Source organism: Myxine glutinosa, chromosome 4 (assembly GCF_964187855.1).
Source record: "Myxine glutinosa chromosome 4, kmMyxGlut1.1, whole genome shotgun sequence".
NCBI classification, from domain to species: Eukaryota; Metazoa; Chordata; class Myxini; order Myxiniformes; family Myxinidae; genus Myxine; species Myxine glutinosa.
This window is the reverse complement of record NC_136264.1, coordinates 58,757,273-58,782,236: the sequence shown is the minus strand read 5'-3', so window position 1 is coordinate 58,782,236 and position 24,964 is coordinate 58,757,273. Positions and strand designations below refer to the sequence as shown.

At 47.3% G+C, this 24,964-nt stretch overlaps 1 protein-coding gene across 1 annotated transcript in view; it reads right to left on the bottom strand.

Annotated features, from left to right (window-relative positions):
- Positions 1-24,964, bottom strand: part of LOC137425854 (uncharacterized) — a 138,168-nt gene that overhangs the window by 69,413 nt on the left and 43,791 nt on the right. The window contains exons 9-10 of the mRNA XM_078775774.1: positions 20,300-20,566; positions 14,888-15,154 (exon numbers count right to left, since the gene is read on the bottom strand). Of these exons, the coding sequence (XP_078631900.1) occupies positions 14,888-15,154; positions 20,300-20,566 (534 nt within the window). The remainder of the gene's footprint in view (positions 1-14,887; positions 15,155-20,299; positions 20,567-24,964) is intronic.

The following is a 24,964-nucleotide window of genomic DNA, read 5'->3' as shown; positions in this document are numbered from 1 at the left end:
TGAATTACATTTTAACACCCCTTGCATTGATAAACATTACATTTTCAACATTTAATATTCCTACTTGAATTAAGGAAGATAGTGACATTTATTTGCCTACATGACATACAATTACCTACTGATATTAGCGCAGCATGAGGGATAATGTATCACAACTACACTCATGATAAAGGGATTTAGTTTGACCCCGGGAGATAGGGGGATCAGGGTAAGACAAATAATCTGATTTATGTTACATATTAAGGGATTTTCTTTATTTACCTTTTAGGAAGCTTGTTAGTTTGGTATATAATGTTGAATGTCATTGACATATAATTATGTTATAGGTATGAACATATACAAGGGGTAGCTCACATGTCTTACAGATGGCTACAGGTGGGATAAGAGGGAGCAAGATACAACACAACAACAACATGCATTTTAAAGGCCATTTTCCCTGCTAGAGCGGGGGTTAGCCTTGCGGTCCCCATGACAATCTTCTCCATTTTGCCCTATTTTCTGCATCTCTCCTTGTTAACCCCCTTGCCCGCATTTCTTCTTCCACCATCTTTAGCCAAGTCTTTCTCGGTCTTCCCCGTCCTCTGCTTCCTTCTACATTCATTTCCATCACTCTTCTCAACCAGTCACTTTCATCCTTCCTCAACACATGACCAAACCATCTCAACCTGTTCCTCTTCACAGCATCAATGACAGGCTCTATTCCCATCATCTTTCGCAATTCATCATTTGTCTTCCTCTCTCTCAACGATACTCCGCACATCCGTCGAACCATTCGCATTTCCACCCTTTCCAACCTTCCTTGCTGCTCTACGTTCATTACCCATGTCTCGCTCCCATAAATCATAACACTTCTCACACATGCAGCATACACCTTTCCCTTCAGCTTCAACGACACTCCCCTCATCATCAGCACGCCACTCAGTTCCCGAAACTTCTTCCATGCACATCTCACTTGAGCAACCGTTGCCGAGTCTGATCCACCTTCTCCATTCAGCATGTCTCCGAGGTAGCAAAATGTTTTCACACCTTCCAGCTTCACGCCGTCTCCAAGATCCAACTCAACATTTCCTCCATCTGCAGCTCCCTCTGTGCACACCTTACATTTGAATGTAGCTGCCACACTGGTTAATGACCCTCTCAGACCACTACATTTTTGATGAACCCACTCAGCGCACATTGTACATTGAATGGAGTTCACTCCGACACCCTTCCTACACACAGCACAGGGCCACTTCCCAGTTCTTTCCACCTCACCACATGCTTTACCACTTGCCATCACCTTCGTCTTTCCGATATTCACCTTCAGACCTTTTGTCTCCATACATTCCTTCCACGTGTTCATCTTTTCCTTCAGTCCATCCATACTTTCCGCAATCAACACCAGATCATCTGCATACAACAACTCCCACGGTAAACCCTCCTTTACATTCTGAGCCAGCACCTCCATCACAGCTACAAATAGTAGTGGACTTAGTACCGACCCCTGATGCACTCCCACCTTCACCTCAAACTCACCACTGTTCCCGTCCTTCGTCCTTACAGCTGTGCGCGCTCTTTTGTACATTGCCATCACTACTCTGATCAACCATTCCTCCACTCCTAACTTCCTCAATGCCCATGTCAATACTTTGCGTGGTACCCTATCGAATGCTTTCTCCAGATCAACAAACCCAAGAAACAACTTCTTCCTCTTCTCCATGTACTTCTCCTGCAACTGCCTCACAATGAAAAGCGCGTCTGTCGTTCCTCTTCCTGGCATGAATCCAAACTGCATTTCGTCGATCTTCACTTTCTTCCTTATCCTCCTCTCCAACACCCTTTCCAATACCTTCATTCCATGCTCCAATAACTTTATCGCTCGGTACAAGCCACACTCCAGAGGGTCACCTTTCCCCTTGTATAGAGGGACGAGGGTACTCAGGTCCCAATCCACTGGAATGCGGCCTTCTTTCACCACCAGATTACAGATCTCTGTCATTCTCTTCACACCCCAACTTCCTGCTGCCTTCAACATATCTCCCACAACTCCCGTCGGCCCTCCCGCTTTTCTACTCTTCATTGCTTTTATCGCTTCGTCAACTTCCTTCTCAGTTATCTTCTCTGCCGGTCCTAAAACAGGGTTACTCTCTAAGAGGGAGCAAGATACCACGATTATATAAAAGGAGGTGCCTTTGCATGGTTGGGAAACACATTTGGAGGAGCAGCAGACTTGTTTGTTGGTTTAGTAGTTATATTGATAATTGTTTTAGTGGTGGCTTGCTTGAAAGCCTTAGTGACGGTGTGTTTGAATAAGGTAACCAACAACACTATGATAATGCATGAAGTGACAAATGAGGAAAGAAATGTGGAACCACAAGAGGAAGACTTTTATGGCGATATAAATACTGAGATTAAAAGATTGAATCAAGTGATGTTGCAAATGAATACAGTAGAGTTAAGATAAGGGCATAACAAAAATGATGTGAATTGTGTCAACCGGGGAACTTCTATCACCACAAGTTACATACTGTTTGAAAAAAAAGAAAAAGAAAAAAGAGAAGAAGAAGAAGTGGGGAGAAATTATGATAATAATACATTATGCTTAATTTGTTGGTTTGCAAAATTTGTTGGGAATTAGATATTCTTGTTTGTGATTGTAATCACATACACTTGTTATAAATGCATTTATTTTCTTTAAGTAGTGCTAAATACCTGCATGAGTTAATTTTTGAACTATATTAACCTGAAAGCAATTGTGGATGCTATTCTTAGTTTAGTAGGAAAATACATACCTGATTGAATATTATTTGTGTGACGCATATAAAGGAATATAACTTTTTGAATGTTTTAAGGGAAACAATCGTTGAATGTGAAACTGTCGGAAGATATACATGATTACGCTGATTTCATGGTAAGATGTACCCTATCTGATTCAGTGTGTGTGGAAAGCAGATTCAGATGTGACTGAGCATAAGGATAAGACGAGATCACATTTTGAAGGGAGTGCTAACGGAATTGGGAAGAAGTTCGAGAAAGAAAATTTGTGGCTAAAAATGAAGTTCATCGTGGCATACACCCTCCTTCTCAAAGAATGATGAAGACATTCTCCTGTGTAACTTGGAGATGGATGCTTACCTTCACCAAGGAAATTTATGTGACCATTTGCCTGGATCACACTGCAACATATGAAAGAAAGGCGATCACTTACTCTTGTTCGAAGGCTTGGAACATTCATCACATCAGAAGTTGCAGGACAACAACATTTTACCTACAACCCCTACGAAATGCGGGGACATATGTTATTACTTCACCAACTTCCGGGGAGCCAGCATGGAGCTGCAAACAAACGGCTGTGCCTTTTCACAACAGCTGTGCACGATTCTGCTGGTTGCTCCTGGTATGGACCATGGATGACCTGAACAACATGGTCCCAACATCATTGTGGATGCATCCGGCATCCCTGTTCCACATCTTGCTGGCCAATCAACATCACACCAATACTTGCTGCCCACTCATAATGAGGGAGGAGGCAAGTCGACTACAACTGGGCGAAGGCCTTGTTCAGGAATCATTATGGTTCACAGCAAGAGTGGCAAGAATGCTACATGGAGAGCAGTGTCAGTCTATGACTCTGCACTGTTACCACAACAGTGAAATCCTACACGAAGTAGTGCAGGTGTTATGAAGACAGAAGAAAATGTTTCATACCTGAATTCAAACACAAGTGATCAGCCCTTCCTTTCAAACAAAGAATCAACACTTGTTTGGAGGCAAACGTTTTTTGCCAGATGTTGCAGATGCTTTATAAAACTTGAAAAGGGTGAAGTGAAATTGTTGTATCTTGGTGATGGTGAAGTGTTGTTTTGCAAGGATATTTGTGATGCAAGTGAAATAGATTGAAGTAACAATATGGAAGGAGTCAATGACCAACGAAATGTTTTGTGATTCTTGCAGGATGACGGTGTATGCCTAAGGGAATTGTTTACTTATACTTGTATTGATGTTTACTTGTAGTGATTGATTGTTTACTTATATTGATGTTTAGATTAATGGTTAATATAAACAAAAACAAAAAGATGAGGGAATTGTGGAAGTGTAACTCATTGGTTGGGACTGGTAAACGGGGCAGGTTGTCGCAGGTGGTTCGTAAGAATGTCAGGAATGTATCCAGGAACATGGAACCTGGGAGTCCTTTTGTCCACCTTGTCACGGCCCCGGGCTAACACACATTCCCAAGCCCGTACTATTGTTCTGGACATCGGGATGCAAATAGGGTGAAGGAACTGGACAGCAGGGGGGCGAGCGTGGATGACCTCGGAGCATTTAGCGGAGGGAGGATTAGCGCGGTGGTGCCCATATAAACGAGAACATTTCTTTGACCTGAGACACTTGTCACCAGAACCTCTGCCCAATGGAACGAACGAGTACGGAACGAGAAACAGCGCGGAGAGAGGACCAGCCAGGGAAGAAGAAAAACCAACGACTTGAGTTACCAAATCCATTGAGTACTGTAGTTATTATTATTTGAAACAAGTGAACTATTAGTTAATAAAGCATTGCTTTTGTAAAAGCTGTTTGGTCATATCGGAGCCTCCTGAGTCCTTTAACATTCCCGAACAATACAAACCTGTACTAAATTTGAATTAGATCCCTTCAGCCGTTCTCAAGTTATAGACCTATTACAGACTTTGACCTTTGACCCCAAAATCGAATCACTTAATCTTTACATCATTATACAAACCTGTACTAAGTTTGAATTAGATCCGTTCAGCCGTTCTCAAGTTATAGACATATTACAGACTTTGATATTTGACCCCAAAATCTAATCAGTTCATCCTTCCATCATTATACAAACCTGTACTAAGTTTGAATTAGATCCATTCAGCCGTTCTCAAGTTATCGACCTATTAGACTTTGATCTTTGACCCCAAAATCTAATCACTTCATCTTTACCTCATTAGACAAACCTGTACTAAGTTTGAATTAGATCCTTTCAGCAGTTCTCAAGTTATAGACCTATTACAGACTTTGATATTTGACCCCAAAATCGAATCACTTAATATTTACATCATTATTCAAACCTGTACTAAGTTTGAATTAGATCCTTTCAGCCGTTCTCAAGTTGTAGACCTATTACAGACTTTGATCTTTGACCCCAAAATCTAATCACTTAATCTTTACATTGTAGCGGCTACCGGAAGCATGACACAATTACCACGCACCGGCCGATGACGCAACCGGCGGGCGGTCACATGTCCGGACTCGCCCGGGCGTGTCCAGACTTGCCTTTCTCGGGCAAACACTTGCCTTGCATACCACGCCCCGACGAGAGGCGTGACTTACCTATTTTGCATACCACGCCCCGCCTGAGAGGCGTGACTTTTGTGTGTTCAGTTTGCGATATAAATTGCCGCCCGTTCGAGGGGCGGATTCAGTGTGCTTTTGAGTTCTTTGGTTTTGAGCTAAATAAATAGCTCAGTGAAACTTCGTTCCTGTGTCGTCCATTTTGTCTGGCTTTATCGTGCGAGCACAGCTCCCACAATTGGTGACCCCTTGCTAAGAACACGGCGATGGAGTCAGCTGCAGCTTTGAAGCTCCCGGGCTTCTGGGAGTCGCACGCGGCTGTTTGGTTTGCTCAAGCGGATTCTCAATTCGCCCTGCGGAAAATTACGGAGGACACGACGGGCTACCACCATGTGGTCTCTGCGCTCACCGCCTCCTCCGCTGCCCGGGTCCTGAGCTTCCTCCAGCACCCGCCGAACGCCGACAAATATGACGCGCTCAAAGGCCTACTCCTCGGTGCGTTTGGACTCACGGAGACCGAACGCGCACGACAACTACTACACCTCCCGGAGCTGGGCGAGGCCCGTCCATCCGAAAGCATGGACCACATGCTTGCTCTTCTCGGTGACCACAGCCCGGACTTCCTCTGCTGTGAGCTGTTCCTCCAGCGGCTACCCGGGCAGGTACGGTTAGCTTTGGCTAATTCGCGCATCACGGACCCTCGCGCCCTGGCCAAGGAGGCCGATAAATTTTCCTCGGCCAGGCGCCATGTCGGAGCGGCCGCCTGGGACCCTGGGCCGACCGAGGCAACGCCCGCGCCACGACCGGCGCCTCCACCGGCTGAGTCGGCGCCACTGACGGCAGCGGCCGCCGCGACGCCCCGTCGACCGAACCCGACGCGACCGCCGGAGCCTCCACCAGAGCGGACCATGTGCTATTACCACGCTAGGTTCAGGCAGAAGGCCAGAACGTGCCGCCCACCGTGCACTTTCGGCAGGTTGGGAAACGACCAGGCCGGCACTCGCTGCCTGCCATGAGCGTCGGCCATTCAGGCAGCCTTCTGTTTATCACGGACACGGAGTCCGGGCGGCGTTTTTTGTGTGACACCGGCGCTCAGCTGAGCGTGATACCCGCCTCGGTGCAGGACAAACAGGCCGCCCTATGCGGCCCCGCCTTGGTCGCCGCAAATGGTTCCTCCATCCGCACCTTCGGTTCGCGCAGCATCGCATTCTGCTTCGGGGGCCAGCGCTTCAGGTGGGACTTCATCATGGCGAACGTGCCCATGGCCTTGCTGGGTGCAGATTTTCTTTGGGCGCATGGGCTTTTGGTCGATGTCAAACGGCGTCGGCTCATCAACGCGGAGACCTTCAGCTCACTCGCTTGCTCATTGAGCGGCTCCGCTTCGACCAAGCTAGCCTGCGCGCTCCCGGCCGTGGACGAGTTCACCCACCTACTCGCCGAGTTTCCCGCCCTCACGCAGCCGACGTTTTCGGCCGTCGCCGTCAAGCACGGCGTCGAACACCACATCCCGACCACAGGTCCACCGGTCTGTGCCAGCCCGTTGCCAGGGCTCGCCGCCTCGACCCAGCTAAACTCGCCGTGGCGAAGGGGGAATTCGACGCGCTGGAGCGATTAGGCATTGTGCGGCGCTCGATAGTGCGTGGGCCTCGCCCCTGCACATCGTGCCCAAACCGTGTGGCGGATGGCGACCATGCGGCGATTACCGCCGCCTCAACGACGCCACCACCCCCGACCGGTACCCGATACCACACATACAGGACTTTTCCGCCCGTTTGGCGGGGCGGGTGATGTTCTCCAAGGTCGACCTTATTCGGGGCTACCACCAGGTACCTGTCCGGCCGGCCGACGTTCCGAAGACGGCTGTAATTACACCTTTTGGCCTCTTCGAGTTCCTCCAAATGCCGTTCGGCCTTAAGAACGCGGCCCAGGCCTTCCAGCGGCTGATGGGCAGTGTGCTGCGCGATCTCACCCCTCTGTTCGTCTACCTGGATGACATTCTCATCGCCAGCACTTCCCGGTCGGAGCACCTCGTCCACCTGCGCACGCTTTGAGCGCCTCGGCCAGCACGGCCTCATCATCAACTCGGCGAAATGCCAGTTTGGCGTAATGGCCGTCGACTTCCTGGGGCACCGCATCACGAAGCGCAGGGCCGTCCCGCTGCCTACCAAGGTGGAGGCAGTCACAAGTTTGCAGCGCCCCCACTCCATCAAGGCCCTACAGGAATTTTTGGGGATGGTAAATTTCTACCACCGGTTCGTGCCTCGCGCCGCCCAACTCATGCGCCCCCTGTACAAAGCCCTCCGGGGCAAGCCGGCCAAGCACGACGTCGCCTGGACCACAGAGATGGACGTGGCATTCACGGGCGCTAAGCTGGCCCTCGCCAACGCGACCATGCTGGCGCACCCAGCGCTCGACGCACCCATCGCCCTCACCACGGACGCTTCTGTCTACGCGGTGGGTGCCGTGCATGAACAGTGGGTGAACGGGGCTTGGCAACCGCTGGCCTTCTTCCGCCGGCAGCTTCGCCCTAACGAGTGCAAGTATAGCGCTTTTGACCGCGAGCTCCTCGGCCTTTACCTGGCTGTTCGCCATTTCCGCCATCTTTTGGAGGGCCGCCCGTTCACGGCGTTTGTGGACCACAAACCCCTGGTTTTTGCTATGGCCAAGGTTACGGAGCCATGGTCGACCCGCCAGCAGCGCCACCTCTCCGCCGTGTCTGAATTTACGACGGACATCCGGCATGTCGCGGGCAAGGACAACGCTGTGGCCGATTGCCTCTCCCGGTCCGTGGCGAACGCCATCCACCTGGGTGTGGACTTCACCTGCATGGCGGCCGACCAGACCACCGACCCCACGGTGCAAGCCCTCCGGACAGCGGACACAGGCCTGCGGTTGGCCATCGTCCCCTTTGAGGACACATGCACAGTTCTCCTGTGCGACGTTTCCCTGGGCCAACCTCGCCCCATCGTGCCCACCGGATGGCAGCGGCACATTTTTGACGCCCTCCACGGCCTTTCCCACCCTGGCCGGAAAGCATCACAGAAGCTCGTGGCAGCAAAGTTCGTCTGGCACGGGCTCCGTAAGGACGTCTGCGACTGGGCCAATGCCTGTGTCGCCTGCCAGCGCGTGAAGGTCCACCGACACACCCAGGTCCTGTTGGCACCGTTTGACGTGCCCGAGCGGCGCTTCGACCACTCCAGGTGGACCTGGTGTGGACCTGGTGGGACCCCTTCCCTCCTCTCGGGGCTTCACCCACCTCCTCACGATGGTCGACAGGACCACCAGGTGGCGGGAGGCCATCCCGCTGGCATCAACAACATCCGCCGACGTGGGGCAGGCCTTCAGTGGCACTTGGATTGCCCGTTTCGGCGCGCCCTCGGACATCTCCTCCGACAGAGGCCCGCAATTCACCTCCGAGCTTTGGGGCGCGGTCGCCCAGGCCTTGGGGGTCAAGCTTCACCGCACCACGGCCTACCACCCCCAAGCCAACGGCTTGTGCGAGCGGTCCCACCTCTCGATGAAGGCCGCTCTCAGAGCCAGCCTCCAGGATGACGGTTGGGCCGACAGGCTCCCGTGGGTCCTATTGGGCCTCCGAACGGCCCCTAAAGAGGACCTCCAGGCTTCCACTGCCGAGCTGGTCTACGGCCAGCCACTGCGCGTGCCGGTCGAATTCATCCCTGACGCCACCGGCCCCTGGTCCGCGGCTCGCCAACGCTCGGACCTCCAGGAGGCCACCTGGAGATTTGCCCCCGTGCCCACATCCCACCACGGCTGCCCCCAACCCCACGCCCCCCCAACACTTCGCACTGCGGAGTACTTTTTATCCGGCACGACGCACACCGGGGACCGCTCCGGCCGCCGTATGATGGACCTTTCCGGGTCCTGAAGAGGGACAACAAGTCATTCATCGGCGACATCGGCGGTAAGCCGGACCGCATCTCCGTGGACCGCCTCAAGCCGGCCCATTTGGACCTCGACCAACCTCCCCGGTTGGCCCTTCCTCCACGACGGGGCCGTCCCCCGTCAACCAAGCCCCCCGCCCGACCATCCACCGCCACGCCACCTACCACCCCCACACGAATCGCCAGGGTTCGTTTCGGCGGGGTCATCAGGACCCCCCTCAAACTGACTCTCCCGGTGCAGGTTAATTCTGGGGGGGCACATGTAGCGGTTACCGGAAGCATGACACAATTACCGTGCACCGGCCGATGATGCAACCGGCGAGCGGTCACGTGTCCGGACTCGCCCGGGCGTGTCCAGACTTGCCTTTCTCGGGCAAACACTTGCCTTGCATACCACGCCCCGACGAGAGGCGTGACTTACCTATTTTGCATACCACGCCCCGCCTGAGAGGCGTGGCTTTTGTGTGTTCAGTTTGCGATATAAATTGCCACCCGTTCGAGGGGCGGATTCAGTGTGCTTTTGAGTTCTTTGGTTTTGAGCTAAATAAATAGCTCAGTAAAACTTCGTTCCTATGTCATCCATTTTGTCTGGCTTTATCGTGCGAGCACAGCTCCTACAATATCATTATACAAACCTGTACTAAGTTTGAATTAGATCCCTTCAGCCGTTCTCAAGTTATAGACCTATTAGACTTTGATCGTTGACCCCAAAATCTAATCAGTTCATCTTTCCATCATTATACATATCTGTACCAAGTTTGAATTAGATCCCTTCAGCCGTTCTCAAGTTATAGACCTATTATACTTTGATCTTTGACCCCAAAATCAAATCACTTAATCTTTACATTATTATTCAAACCTGTACTAAGTTGAATTAGATCCCTTCAGCCGTTCTCAAGTTATAGACCTATTAGACTTTGATCTTTGACCCCAAAATCTAATCAGTTCATCTTTCCATCATTATACATATCTGCACCCAGTTTGAATTAGATCCCTTCAGCCGTTCTCAAGTTATAGACATATTACAGACTTTGATCTTTGACCCCAAAATCGAATGAGTTCATCTTTACCTCATTATTCAAACCTGTACAAAGTTTGAATTAGATCCCTTCAGACGTTCTCAAGTTATAGACCTATTAGACTTTGACCTTTGACCTTTGACCCCAAAATCTAATCAGTTCATCTTTACCTCATGAGACAAACCTGTACTAAGTTTGAATTAGATCCCTTCAGCCGTTCTCAAGTTATAGACCTATTAGACTTTGATATTTGACCCCAAAATCTAATCAGTTCATCTTTCCATCATTATACAAACCTGTACTAAGTTTGAATTAGATCCCTTCAGCCGTTCTCAAGTTATAGACATATTACAGACTTTGATCTTTGACCCCAAAATCGAATGAGTTCATCTTTACCTCATTATTCAAACCTGTACAAAGTTTGAATTAGATCCCTTCAGACGTTCTCAAGTTATAGACCTATTAGACTTTGACCTTTGACATATGACCCAAAATCTAATCAGTTCATCTTTACCTCATGAGACAAACCTCTACTAAGTTTGAATTAGATCCCTTCAGCCATTCTCAAGTTATAGACCTATTAGACTTTGATCTTTGACCCCAAAATCTAATCACTTAATCTTTACATCATTATTCAAACCTGTACTAAGTTTGAATTAGATCCCTTCAGCCGTTCTCAAGTCATAGACCTATTAGACTTTGATCTTTGACCCCAAAATCTAATCAGTTCATCTTTCCATCATTATACATATCTGTACCAAGTTTGAATTAGATCCCTTCAGCCGTTCTCAAGTCATAGACCTATTAGACTTTGATCTTTGACCCCAAAATCTAATCAGTTCATCTTTCCATCATTATACAAACCTGCACTAAGTTCGAATTAGATCCCTTCAGCCGTTCTCAAGTTATAGACCTATTACCGACTTTGATCTTTGACCCCAAAATCGAATCACTTAATCTTTACATCATTATACAAACCTGTACTAAGTTTGAATTAGATCCCTTCAGCCGTTCTCAAGTTATAGACCTATTTCAGACTTTGACCTTTGACCCCAAAATCTAATCACTTAATCTTTACATCATTATACATATCTGTACTAAGTTTGAATGAGATCCCTTCAGCCATTCTCAAGTTACAGACCTATTACAGACTTTGACCTCTTGACCCCAAAATCGAATCACTTAATCTTTACATTGTAACGACCCATGGGTCCCCCAAGCAAGACCAGCATCAGAATCTCCTTGCTCCAGCCGATGACGTCACCGGCGGGGATCCGCGGCGCCAGTGTGGCTGGTCACGTGACCACCAAAGCGTGCCGCGCGTGCGCGTATAATCAGCTACACCTGTTGATCACGTGACCACCGAAGCACGCCTCGCTTGAGGCGTGGCTTTCGGTTTCGGTTTCTGGTTGTGCTTTATAAGGCAGCCCGATAAACGGGCTTTGCAGTGTTCCCGAGTTGGTTTTACGAATAAATATCTTCTCGGACGAGTTTGTGCCTTGCCATCCTTTTGTCCGTATTCTGCTGGAGCCCGGACTCCTTCACTGGTGACCCCGAATTTGAACACGCAACCCCGACTGCCCCCGCACGGATGCGGGGGCTGCGAACGGACACGGCAAGCACGCCCGAGCCAGGGAAGCCACCTAAGCTGGTGACGCCGGCTTCTCCCGCACGGCTTCGGGCGCAGTTTCGAATGCGGTTTCGAAATGCCGGAGTTTCCGAAACAACGACGGCCATGACTATGAGGTTCGCGCACCGCGCTCGGCTCCTACTCTACGACCGGAGGGGCGAAGCTATTCTAAGACCCTCCGAAGGCACGGCTGCTTCGTCACCTTCGCGCGCACTGACGTTGGCAGAACGGCTGCTTCGTCACCTTCGCGCGCACTGACGTTCGTGGCACGGCCACTTCATCGCCCCCGCGCACTGCAACCTCGGGAGGCCCGCGCGGAACCTCGGCAGCCTCCCCCGAGGACTTGCCCGGCCCCTCGGCCGCCCCCCGTCCACTGCATCCCCCGAGGCCTTGACCAGCCCCGCATCCTCGGGAGGCCCGCGAGGAACCTCGGCAGCCTCCCCCGAGGCCTGGACCAGCCCCTCGGTTGGCTCACCCGCTTTTCGCGTGCACCGCTCGAGCCTTCTCGGCACTGCCCCTGCGCACTGCAACCTCGGGAGGCCCGCGAGGAACCTCGGCAGCCTCCCCCGAGGACTTGCCCGGCCCCTCGGCCGCCCCCGTCCACTGCATCCCCCGAGGCCTTGACCAGCCCCGCATCCTCGGGAGGCCCGCGAGGAACCTTGGCAGCCTCCCCCGAGGCCTTGACCAGCCCCTCGGTTGGCGCACCCACTTTTCGCGTGCACCGCTCGAGCCTTCTCGGCACTGCACCCGCGAACTGCAACCTCGGGAGGCCCGCGAGGAACCTCGGCAGCCTCCCCAGAGGACTTGCCCGGCCCCTCGGCCGCCCCCCGTCCTGCACCCCCCGTCCGACCACCCGCCACCACACCGGACTCCCCCCACCCCCCCACGACTGGCCAGGGGTCGTTTTGGTCAGGTCATCTGGACCCCCCTCAGGTTGACCTCCCTGGACCAAGTCCATTCTTGGGGGGCGTGTGTAGCGACCCATGGGTCCCCCAAGCAAGACCAGCATCAGAATCTCCTTGCTCCAGCCGGTGATGTCACCGGCGGGGATCCGAGGCGCCGGAGTGGCTGGTCACGTGACCACCAAAGCGTGCCGCGCGTGCGGGTATAATCAGCTACACCTGTTGATCACGTGACCACCGAAGCACGCCTCGCTTGAGAGGCGTGGCTTTCGGTTTCGGTTTCTGGTTGTGCTTTATAATGCAGCCCGTTAAACGGGCTTTACAGTGTTCCCGAGTTGGTTTTACGAATAAATATCTTCTCGGACGAGTTTGTGCCTTGCCATCCTTTTGTCCGTATTCTGCTGGAGCCCGGAGTCCTTCAACATCATTATACAAACCTGTACTAAGTTTGAATAAGATCACTTAAGCCGTTCTCAAGTTATACACCTATTAGACTTTGACCTATTGACCCAAAATCGAAACAGTTCATCTTTCCATCATTATACATACCTGTACCAAATTTGGTCAGAATCCCATCACTAGTTCACAAGGTATCGTGGTATTTTTTACCTAACATGGTCAAGTAAAATTGGTAACATTTGAAACAGTATTTTTACCTAACATGACCTCTGACCTTTACCCTTTGACCCCAAAATCTAATCAGTTCATCTTTACCTCATTATACATACCTGCACCAAGTTTGACTAAGAACCGCTTCGCCGTTCTCAAGTTATCGTGGTAACGAAAACCTATCACGGACGGACAGATGGACGGACAACCTGAAATCATATTGCCTCCGGCGCCTTCGTCGGTGGAGGCATAAAAACATTTCTATGTTGTCTGAAATATTCAAAATTTAATATTATTGGCCTGTAAATGACAGTTTTAGCTCTTTTGCAAAGACAAATAAATCACAATATATATAATTTGTATGTTTGTCAGGTAGATATGCACTTTCTGAACATTTACGTTTTTAAATTTTAAAGCTAGCAGGAATACTTTTAGAGTTAGAGTTGAACACATTTTGTTGGTCAGTGATGCATTTATGTGGTTTTGGCAGCCATTTTGTTTTTCGATTTTCAGGGTCAAAAACAAACATTTCAGCTTGGTCGCCATTTTTTTTCATAATCTGCAGCACCTGGATGAGGTGAGAAACAATGGCTACCAACCTCCACTAAAAAATGCCGCTGCGTTAAAAGTTTTCAAAAATTTGGTCTCGTCGAAGCCAAAACCATATAATGGTTACTGATCAAAGTGATACAAAGCAATTGGGGAGGAAAGGGAGGGGTAAGATCGGTTATCTATTTGGTTATGACAAGGCGGAAGGATGACTGTTTTGATGGAGATGGACCTCTTTCACACGCTATGAACTCTTGTCCTGGCGGCATTGCACGTGGAAGGTGAGTAATCGTTGTGTGCGAATCCAGAGATTGTCACAATAGGTGAGGGCGAGACTACCGGAAGTAAGCTGCAACACGTGCCCTTTTGTGGTTTGTTTTCAACGTAGCCAATCACGTGACTGTTGTAACGATCGGTGCACTAACCGGAAGTTACGTAGTTCCGCGGGCGGCTATACAAACATTTCGTATTATTTTTCATAAAGCTTTATATTGTTAGAAAGAGAATTACTTCTAGCTTGTCGGAAAGTTAAAATTTTAAAGATCAGACAAGAATTAAGCGAGTTATGATCAAATAACCTGCACCGTTTCCATAATTTCCGGCTGCAACACGTGCCGTTCTGTGGTTTGTGTTGTCGCGAAGGGTGCACTAACCGGAAGTTATGTAGTTCCGGCTTGATCAATTCTATCTTCCCTTCAGTCCCTCAAATTATGGATGTTAAACTGGGGCATCCCATCTGCCAGTGTTAGTTGTTGGATGCGGAAGAGTGTTCTTTGTCGGAGTGGCAACTCGGCCAGGATTGTAACCCCATGTCAATGAAACAACACAAAAGATGTAACCTCAATTTCAAAGCTTGACAAACATTACAGCTCTCCCAAAATCATTAGTTTGAAGGGCCGTGACTATAACGACAACAAAATCTAAAACATTGCAGCAACTAAATGAAGAAGAATTACAAACGCAACAGCTTCAACACTGGTTTATAACACTCACCTTTGGAAACACTCGTTGTAGTCTCGGGTTGCGTCGTGCTGGTGGTGTCCTCTTTTGTTGTGGAAATAACAACCATAGACAAAACTGGGGAAGCCTCCGCTTCAGTGCTGATGAGGGAAGAAAAGCCAGTTGTTGTGGCCATTTTACTGGTGGGGGTGGAACCAATGGGTTCGAATGTAGATCTGGAACGACCACGGTGTGTGGTAATACCAGCAGAGGTGCTTGAAGATTTGTGTTCATGATTCGTTGTCACAGTTGTTGTTTCATCTATTTTAAAAGAAAATGAAGTTTTTTGTGGAATTCAAAATTATGATGCACAATCACCTTATACCACCTTGGGCAACCAGCTCAGGTATTCAATAACCTCAAAGTTGGTGTAAAAATGAACAATTTACTTCGTGGTATTGTCGTGTCAGAGGGTCCGCTAACCCAAACTGTCTGAGCCAGAAGTCTAATAAAGGCCACTGCAAAACCTAAGTGATGTTTCCCGAAATTGCTGCGGTGTTTCAATTATTACGATCGCTGAAATGCAAACCAAAACCCGTTGTTGTTCGTGCGTGGGAAGGTGGGAAGACATTTTTGAGAAATAATGTTTGCGAGCAGGTAGAGAACACGTACGGGCGGTGGCCAGAATGGGGATTACAGCTCATTCACATCCAGATCTGAGCTAATTTAAAACTCCCAACTATTGCTGTAGTTATGATGTCATCACAAACATCAAATGGTCACGAATGAATTTGATACAAAGCAATTGGGGAGGGGTAAGATTGTTTTTCTATCTTTTATTTTTATTTATTTATTTATACTGAATCGAGGCTCGTGAAAGAGCTAACATTTACCTCACAAACAAATCAACCAGACAAACAAAATATATAAAAAGAGGGAGCGGAAGACAAGATGGGGAGAGAAGGGGAAGCACATACACACACAACATTTGAGAGCAGGGAGATGTGTGGGAGGGAGAGGGCTTGGGGGGAGGAGGCGTGGGAAGGGGAGGGGAGGGTGGGAGAAGTATAAAACACAAGGACACCAAGAACTTCCAGGACAGAAGTTGGTATTTCAAAAAAGTGGATTTGGGGTGAAATTAGCGGGGGTAGAAAAGATCAAGGTTTTGGATGGGGGAAGATAAGAGATGGTGGTGAACAGCTGTTTTAAAGACCTGGAGGGTGGAGTGGGATTGAAGAGAGTGAGGGAGTTTGTTCCAGAGGTGGGAGAAAAGAGGAATGAAGGAGTGAAGGTGAGCAGAGAGTCTTGATTTTGGCAGTTTAACCATAAGAGGGTTGCAGGCAGATCTTGTGCGACCTGTGGGAATATTTGGGGGACAGAGCACAGAGAGAGCTGGGGGAGCAAGGCCGGAGAGGAGTCGGTAGAAGACGGAAAAACCACCAACGTGCCTGCGGTGAGAAAGTGAAAGGCCCTCGGAGATAGCGTCATCGCGGGAGATTCCAATGATTCTGAACGCTTTGGTTTCAACAGCGTGAAGACGAGCTAGGTGTGAGGCAGGAGCACCAGCCCAGAGGGGAGAGCAGTATTCCATTGAGCTGCGGATGAAAGCCTTGTATGTGTTGAGGAGCTCAGGTGTGCCAAGGAAGGACTTCGCACGATGGAGGATGCCCAGTCGGCAACTGGCTTTGGAGGCCAGATTTGAAATGTGGTTTTCCCAGGAAAGATCATGGCAGATAGTGAGACCAAAAAGCTTGAGTGACAGAACTTCTTGGAGAGGATTATTCAGAAAGTGGATGGGAGGGTTGTCCAGTCGGTCTTTTCAGAGAGACATTGTAAGAGTGTGAGATTTGTCAGGATTGAAAGACATGTTCCACTTGTTTGCCCAGTCTGTGATTTTGTCCAGGTCTGCAGAGAGTGAGGAGGCTGCAGACTGCCGACCTGAGGGATGAGGAATGGAGCAGAGAGTAGAGTCATCAGCAAAGAGATATAGAGGATTTTCAAGAGAGTCAGAGAGATCATTGATGAAGACCAGAAAAAGCACAGGGCCCAGAACACTGCCTTGGGGAACTCCAGCCTGAACAGGAAGAGGAGATCAGAGAAACCCATTCAGGGCCACACGTTGACTTCGTCTAGAGAGGAAGTCCGCCAGCCATGCGTGGAGATTTCTAGGGATACCAAAGGAGGAGAGTTTGGTGAGCAGAGCGGGGTGCCAGACCGTATCGAAGGCACGTGATATGTCAAGGGAGACAGCTCTAATTTCCTGTTTGGCATTGAGGACCCCCATCCATTGTTGAGAAAGCAAAAGCAGCATGTCCAGAGTGGAGTGACCATGTCTGAAACTAAATTGATGATCAGAGATCAAGCCATTGGAGAAGAGGAAAGATTTCATATCTGAAGCAATGATGGATTCCATGACTTTGCTGATAATTGGGAGAAGGCGGATTGGTCTGTAGTTGTTAGGATCTGTTTTTGCACCTTTTTGTGCAAAGCGGTGATGTTGGCAGATTTCCATTTCATTGTTGGCTGTCATTTGGTTATGACAAGGTCCAGCTTTTAATGTACCTCGACTTTTCTTTCACACATAAGCACCACCAAGTGTACAGATAATACAGCAAACTATGTAGGCTGATGACAACACATGTGAATGTTTATGTGGATTGACGTGGAGCAATTACATGTTATCTTGCAGACCACCTGTGTTGGCCTGGCCTTTCCCAGTCATTCCGGTGTTCCGCATGCAAGGTAATTCTAATCGATGTGTGAGCCGTCCCTGGGATGGATGTTAAGGTGAAGTGTCCCTTGTGCTAGCATTACTTGCTGGACATGGACAATGGCCTAACACCACCCACAATTGTAACTTCCAAAAAAAATCACATGTGCACTATTTTGGTAAGTGTTAGACGTCTTCAGAGGGGTCATATTTTCGCCGTGCCCTCATAAGTTTCCCTTTCAGTGCAACACAGAAGTGACTGTGAAAAGGCTCATCACATACCGAAAGGTTGGAGCCAATAGGCATCATGGTATTTGTGAAGGTGACAGTACATATAGGCTTCAGGCCTCTGTTGTCAGCCTATGGGTCAGTGCATTTGGAATTAGCCGAGCTATATAACCACAATGTATTATACATGCACATATGCAGTACACATGCTTTTGCTTCATGTATGTAAGCAGGGTTATTTTTTTTTTTTGGGAGCGACTGAGACAGCAGTCTGTTGCCTATACACAGCCCAAGTTAAGCGATATGTCAGAAGAACGTGTTGTGCACTTCGACCAAGATCGCCTCAAGGGTGGGTACTCTGCTAGTACATAAAACGATCAAACCAAAGTATCACATTTTTTATTCCCAAGTATCACATTTTTAACTGACATGTCCTCTGACCTTTGACGCTGAAATCTAATCAGTTCATCTTTGCATCATAATATATATTTCTACGAGTTTGGTCAAAATCCCATCACTGGTTCACAAGTTAGTGCAGTAAAAGAATTTTTACCTGACGAGACCTCTGTCCTCTCGACCGTATAACCTAATCCATTTATCGTCACATAATTGAACATACTTGTACAAAGTTTGACTTTGTTCACTTCAGCCGTTCTTTGGTTATCGCGGTAACGAAAACCTATTACAGCCTCTGACCTTTGACCTCTTGTTGCCAAAATCGAATCGGTTCATCTTTCCATCATAATATATACTTATATACCAAGTTTGGTCAAAATCCCAATAGTGGTTCACAAGTTAGCTCGGTAACAGAATTTTTTTTTTGCTGACCAAGACCTTTGTCTAACCTTTTGACCCCATGATGTTATCAGTTCATCTTTGCATCATTATATATAGTTGTACCAAGTTTGACTTGGATCCCTTCAGTTGTTCTTAAGTTACAGCAGCAACGAAAACCTACCACGGACGGATGTTTTTTTTTTTTACCTAAAATGACCTCTGACCTTTACCCTTTGACCCGTGACGCCAAAATCTAATCAGTTCATCTTTACCTCATTATACATACCTGCACCAAGTTTGACTAAGATCCGTTTAGCCGTTCTCAAGTTATCGTGGTAACGAAAACCTATCATGGACGGACGGATGGACAGACGGACGGACAACCTGAAACCATTATGGCTCCGGCGCCTTCGTCGGTTTCGTTTCTATGTTGTCGTTTGTTTCTTTTATGACGTAAAACAAACGTTTCTATGTTGTCTGAAATATTCAAAATTTAATATAATTGGCCTGCAAATGACAGTTTTAGCTCTTTTGCAAAGACAAATAAATCACAATATATATAATTTGTATGTTTGTCAGGTAGATATGCACTTTCTGAACATTTACGTTTTTAAATTTTTAAGCTAGCAGGAATACTTTTAGAGTTAGAGTTGAACACATTTTGTTGGTCAGTGATACATTTATGTGGTTTTGGCAGCCATTTTGTTTTTCAATTTTCAGGGTAAAAAACAAACATTTCAGCTTGGTAGCCATTTTTTTTTCATAATCTGCACCACCTGTATGAGGTGAGAAACAATGGCTACCAACCTCCACTAAAAAATGCCGCTGCGTTAAACGATTTTCAAAAATTTGGTCTCGTCGAAGCCAAAACCATATAATGGTTACTGATCAAAGTGACACAAAGCAATTGGGGAGGAAAGGGAGGGGTAAGATCGGTTATCTATTTGGTTATGACAAGGCGGAAGGATGACTGTTTTGATGGAGATGGACCTCTTTCACACGCTATGAACTCTTGTCCTGGCGGCATTGCACGTGGAAGGTGAGTAATCGTTGTGTGCGAATCCAGAGATTGTCACAATCGATGAGGGCGAGACTACCGGAAGTACGCTGTAACACGTGCCCTTTTGTGGTTTGTTTTCAACGTATCCAATCACGTGACTGTTGTCACGAAGGGTGCACTAACCGGAAGTTACGTAGTTCCGCGGGCGGCTATACAAACATTTCGTATTATTTTTCATAAAGCTTTATATTGTTAGAAAGAGAATTACTTCTAGCTTGTCGGAAAGTTAAAATTTTAAAGATCAGACAAGAATTAAGCGAGTTATGATCAAATAACCTGCACTGTTTCCATAATTTCCGGCTGCAACACGTGCCGTTCTGTGGTTTGTGTTGTCGCGAAGGGTGCACTAACCGGAAGTTATGTAGTTCCGGCTTGATCAATTCTATCTTCCCTTCAGTCCCTCAAATTATGGATGTTAAACTGGGGCATCCCATCTGCCAGTGTTAGTTGTTGGATGCGGCAGAGTGTTCTTTGTCGGAGTGGCAACTCGGCCCGGATTGTAACCCCATGTCAATGAAACAACACAAAAGATGTAACCTCAATTTCAAAGCTTGACAAACATTACAGCTCTCCCAAAATCATTAGTTTGAAGGGCCGTGACGATAACGACAACAAAATCTCAAACATTGCAGCAACTAAATGAAGAAGAATTACAAACCCAACAGCTTCAACACTGGTTTATAACACTCACCTTTGGAAACACTCGTTGTAGTCTCGGGTTGCGTCGTGCTGGTGGTGTCCTCTTTTGTTGTAGAAATAACAACCATAGACGAAACTGGGGAAGCCTCCGCTTCTGTGCTGATGAGGGAAGAAAAGCCAGTTGTTGTGGCCATTTTACTGGTGGGGGTGGAACCAATGGGTTCGAATGTAGATCTGGAACGACCACGGTGTGTGGTAATACCAGCAGAGGTGCTTGAAGATTTGTGTTCATGATTCGTTGTCACAGTTGTTGTTTCATCTATTTTAAAAGAAAATGAAGTTTTTTGTGGAATTCAAAATTATGATGCACAATCACCTTATACCACCTTGGGCAACCAGCTCAGGTATTCAATAACCTCAAAGTTGGTGTAAAAATGAACAATTTACTTCATGGTATTGTCGTGTCAGAGGGTCCGCTAACCCAAACTGTCTGAGCCAGAAGTCTAATAAAGGCCACTGCAAAACCTAAGTGATGTTTCCCGAAATTGCTGCGGTGTTTCAATTATTACGATCGCTGGAATGCAAACCAAAACCCGTTGTTGTTCGTGCGTGGGAAGGTGGGAAGACATTTTTGAGAAATAATGTTTGCGAGCAGGTAGAGAACACGTACGGGCGGTGGCCAGAATGGGGATTACAGCTCATTCACATCCAGATCTGAGCTAATTTAAAACTCCAACTATTGCTGTAGTTATGATGTCATCACAAACATCAAATGGTCACGAATGAATTTGATACAAAGCAATTGGGGAGGGGTAAGATTGTTTTTCTATTTTTTTTATTTTTTTATTTATTTATACTGAATCGAGGCTCGTGAAAGAGCTAACATTTACCTCACAAACAAATCAACCAGACAAACAAAATATATAAAAAGAGGGAGCGGAAGACAAGATGGGGAGAGAAGGGGAAGCACATACACACACAACATTTGAGAGCAGGGAGATGTGTGGGAGGGAGAGGGCTTGGGGGGAGGAGGCGTGGGAAGGGGAGGGGAGGGTGGGAGAAGTATAAAACACAAGGACACCAAGAACTTCCAGGACAGAAGTTGGTATTTCAAAAAAGTGGATTTGGGGTGAAATTAGCGGGGGTAGAAAAGATCAAGGTTTTGGATGGGGGAAGATAAGAGATGGTGGTGAACAGCTGTTTTAAAGACCTGGAGGGTGGAGTGGGATTGAAGAGAGTGAGGGAGTTTGTTCCAGAGGTGGGAGAAAAGAGGAATGAAGGAGTGAAGGTGAGCAGAGAGTCTTGATTTTGGCAGTTTAACCATAAGAGGGTTGCAGGCAGATCTTGTGCGACCTGTAGGAATATTTGGGGGACAGAGCCCAGAGAGAGCTTGGGGGGGGGGGGGGGCAAGGTTAGAGAGGAGTCGGTAGAAGACGGAAAGACCACGAACCTGCCTGCGGTGAGTGAGTGAAATGCCCTTGGAGTTAGCTTCATCTCGGGAGATTCCAATGATTCTGAACGCTTTGGTTTCAACAGCGTGAAGACGAGCTAGGTGTGAGGCAGGAGCACCAGCCCAGAGGGGAGAGCAGTATTCCATTGAGCTGCAGATGAAAGCCTTGTATGTGTTGAGGAGCTCAGGTGTGCCAAGGAAGGACTTCGCACGATGGAGGATGCCCAGTCGGCAACTGGCTTTGGAGGCCAGATTTGAAATGTGGTTTTCCCAGGAAAGATCATGGCAGATAGTGAGACCAAAAAGCTTGAGTGACAGAACTTCTTGGAGAGGATTATTCAGAAAGTGGATGGGAGGGTTGTCCAGTCGGTCTTTTCAGAGAGACATTGTAAGAGTGTGAGATTTGTCAGGATTGAAAGACATGTTCCACTTGTTTGCCCAGTCTGTGATTTTGTCCAGGTCTGCAGAGAGTGAGGAGGCTGCAGACTGCCGACCTGAGGGATGAGGAATGGAGCAGAGAGTAGAGTCATCAGCAAAGAGATATAGAGGATTTTCAAGAGAGTCAGAGAGATCATTGATGAAGACCAGAAAAAGCACAGGGCCCAGAACACTGCCTTGGGGAACTCCAGCCTGAACAGGAAGAGGAGATCAGAGAAGCCCATTCAGGGCCACACGTTGACTTCGTCTAGAGAGGAAGTCCGCCAGCCATGCGTGGAGATTTCTAGGGATACCAAAGGAGGAGAGTTTGGTGAGCAGAGCGGGGTGCCAGACCGTATCGAAGGCACGTGATATGTCAAGGGAGACAGCTCTAATTTCCTGTTTGGCATTGAGGACCCCCATCCATTGTTGAGAAAGCAAAAGCAGCATGTCCAGAGTGGAGTGACCATGTCTGAAACTAAATTGATGATCAGAGATCAAGCCATTGGAGAAGAGGAAAGATTTCATATCTGAAGCAATGATGGATTCCATGACTTTGCTGATAATTGGGAGAAGGCGGATTGGTCTGTAGTTGTTAGGATCTGTTTTTGCACCTTTTTGTGCAAAGCGGTGATGTTGGCAGATTTCCATTTCATTGTTGGCTGTCATTTGGTTATGACAAGGTCCAGCTTTTAATGTACCTCGACTTTTCTTTCACACATAAGCACCACCAAGTGTACAGATAATACAGCAAACTATGTAGGCTGATGACAACACATGTGAATGTTTATGTGGATTGACGTGGAGCAATTACATGTTATCTTGCAGACCACCTGTGTTGGCCTGGCCTTTCCCAGTCATTCCGGTGTTCCGCATGCAAGGTAATTCTAATCGATGTGTGAGCCGTCCCTGGGATGGATGTTAAGGTGAAGTGTCCCTTGTGCTAGCATTACTTGCTGGACATGGACAATGGCCTAACACCACCCACAATTGTAACTTCCAAAAAAAATCACATGTGCACTATTTTGGTAAGTGTTAGACGTCTTCAGAGGGGTCATATTTTCGCCGTGCCCTCATAAGTTTCCCTTTCAGTGCAACACAGAAGTGACTGTGAAAAGGCTCATCACATACCGAAAGGTTGGAGCCAATAGGCATCATGGTATTTGTGAAGGTGACAGTACATATAGGCTTCAGGCCTCTGTTGTCAGCCTATGGGTCAGTGCATTTGGAATTAGCCGAGCTATATAACCACAATGTATTATACATGCACATATGCAGTACACATGCTTTTGCTTCATGTATGTAAGCAGGGTTATTTTTTTTTTTTGGGAGCGACTGAGACAGCAGTCTGTTGCCTATACACAGCCCAAGTTAAGCGATATGTCAGAAGAACGTGTTGTGCACTTCGACCAAGATCGCCTCAAGGGTGGGTACTCTGCTAGTACATAAAACGATCAAACCAAAGTATCACATTTTTTATTCCCAAGTATCACATTTTTAACTGACATGTCCTCTGACCTTTGACGCTGAAATCTAATCAGTTCATCTTTGCATCATAATATATATTTCTACGAGTTTGGTCAAAATCCCATCACTGGTTCACAAGTTAGTGCAGTAAAAGAATTTTTACCTGACGAGACCTCTGTCCTCTCGACCGTATAACCTAATCCATTTATCGTCACATAATTGAACATACTTGTACAAAGTTTGACTTTGTTCACTTCAGCCGTTCTTTGGTTATCGCGGTAACGAAAACCTATTACAGCCTCTGACCTTTGACCTCTTGTTGCCAAAATCGAATCGGTTCATCTTTCCATCATAATATATACTTATATACCAAGTTTGGTCAAAATCCCAATAGTGGTTCACAAGTTAGCTCGGTAACAGAATTTTTTTTTTGCTGACCAAGACCTTTGTCTAACCTTTTGACCCCATGATGTTATCAGTTCATCTTTGCATCATTATATATAGTTGTACCAAGTTTGACTTGGATCCCTTCAGTTGTTCTTAAGTTACAGCAGCAACGAAAACCTACCACGGACGGATGTTTTTTTTTTTTACCTAAAATGACCTCTGACCTTTACCCTTTGACCCGTGACGCCAAAATCTAATCAGTTCATCTTTACCTCATTATACATACCTGCACCAAGTTTGACTAAGATCCGTTTAGCCGTTCTCAAGTTATCGTGGTAACGAAAACCTATCATGGACGGACGGATGGACAGACGGACGGACAACCTGAAACCATTATGGCTCCGGCGCCTTCGTCGGTTTCGTTTCTATGTTGTCGTTTGTTTCTTTTATGACGTAAAACAAACGTTTCTATGTTGTCCGAAATATTCAAAATTTAATATAATTGGCCTGCAAATGACAGTTTTAGCTCTTTTGCAAAGACAAATAAATCACAATATATATAATTTGTATGTTTGTCAGGTAGATATGCACTTTCTGAACATTTACGTTTTTAAATTTTTAAGCTAGCAGGAATACTTTTAGAGTTAGAGTTGAACACATTTTGTTGGTCAGTGATACATTTATGTGGTTTTGGCAGCCATTTTGTTTTTCAATTTTCAGGGTCAAAAACAAACATTTCAGCTTGGTAGCCATTTTTTTTTCATAATCTGCACCACCTGTATGAGGTGAGAAACAATGGCTACCAACCTCCACTAAAAAATGGCGCTGCGTTAAACGATTTTCAAAAATTTGGTCTCGTCGAAGCCAAAACCATATAATGGTTACTGATCAAAGTGACACAAAGCAATTGGGGAGGAAAGGGAGGGGTAAGATCGGTTATCTATTTGGTTATGACAAGGTGGAAGGATGACTGTTTTGATGGAGATGGACCTCTTT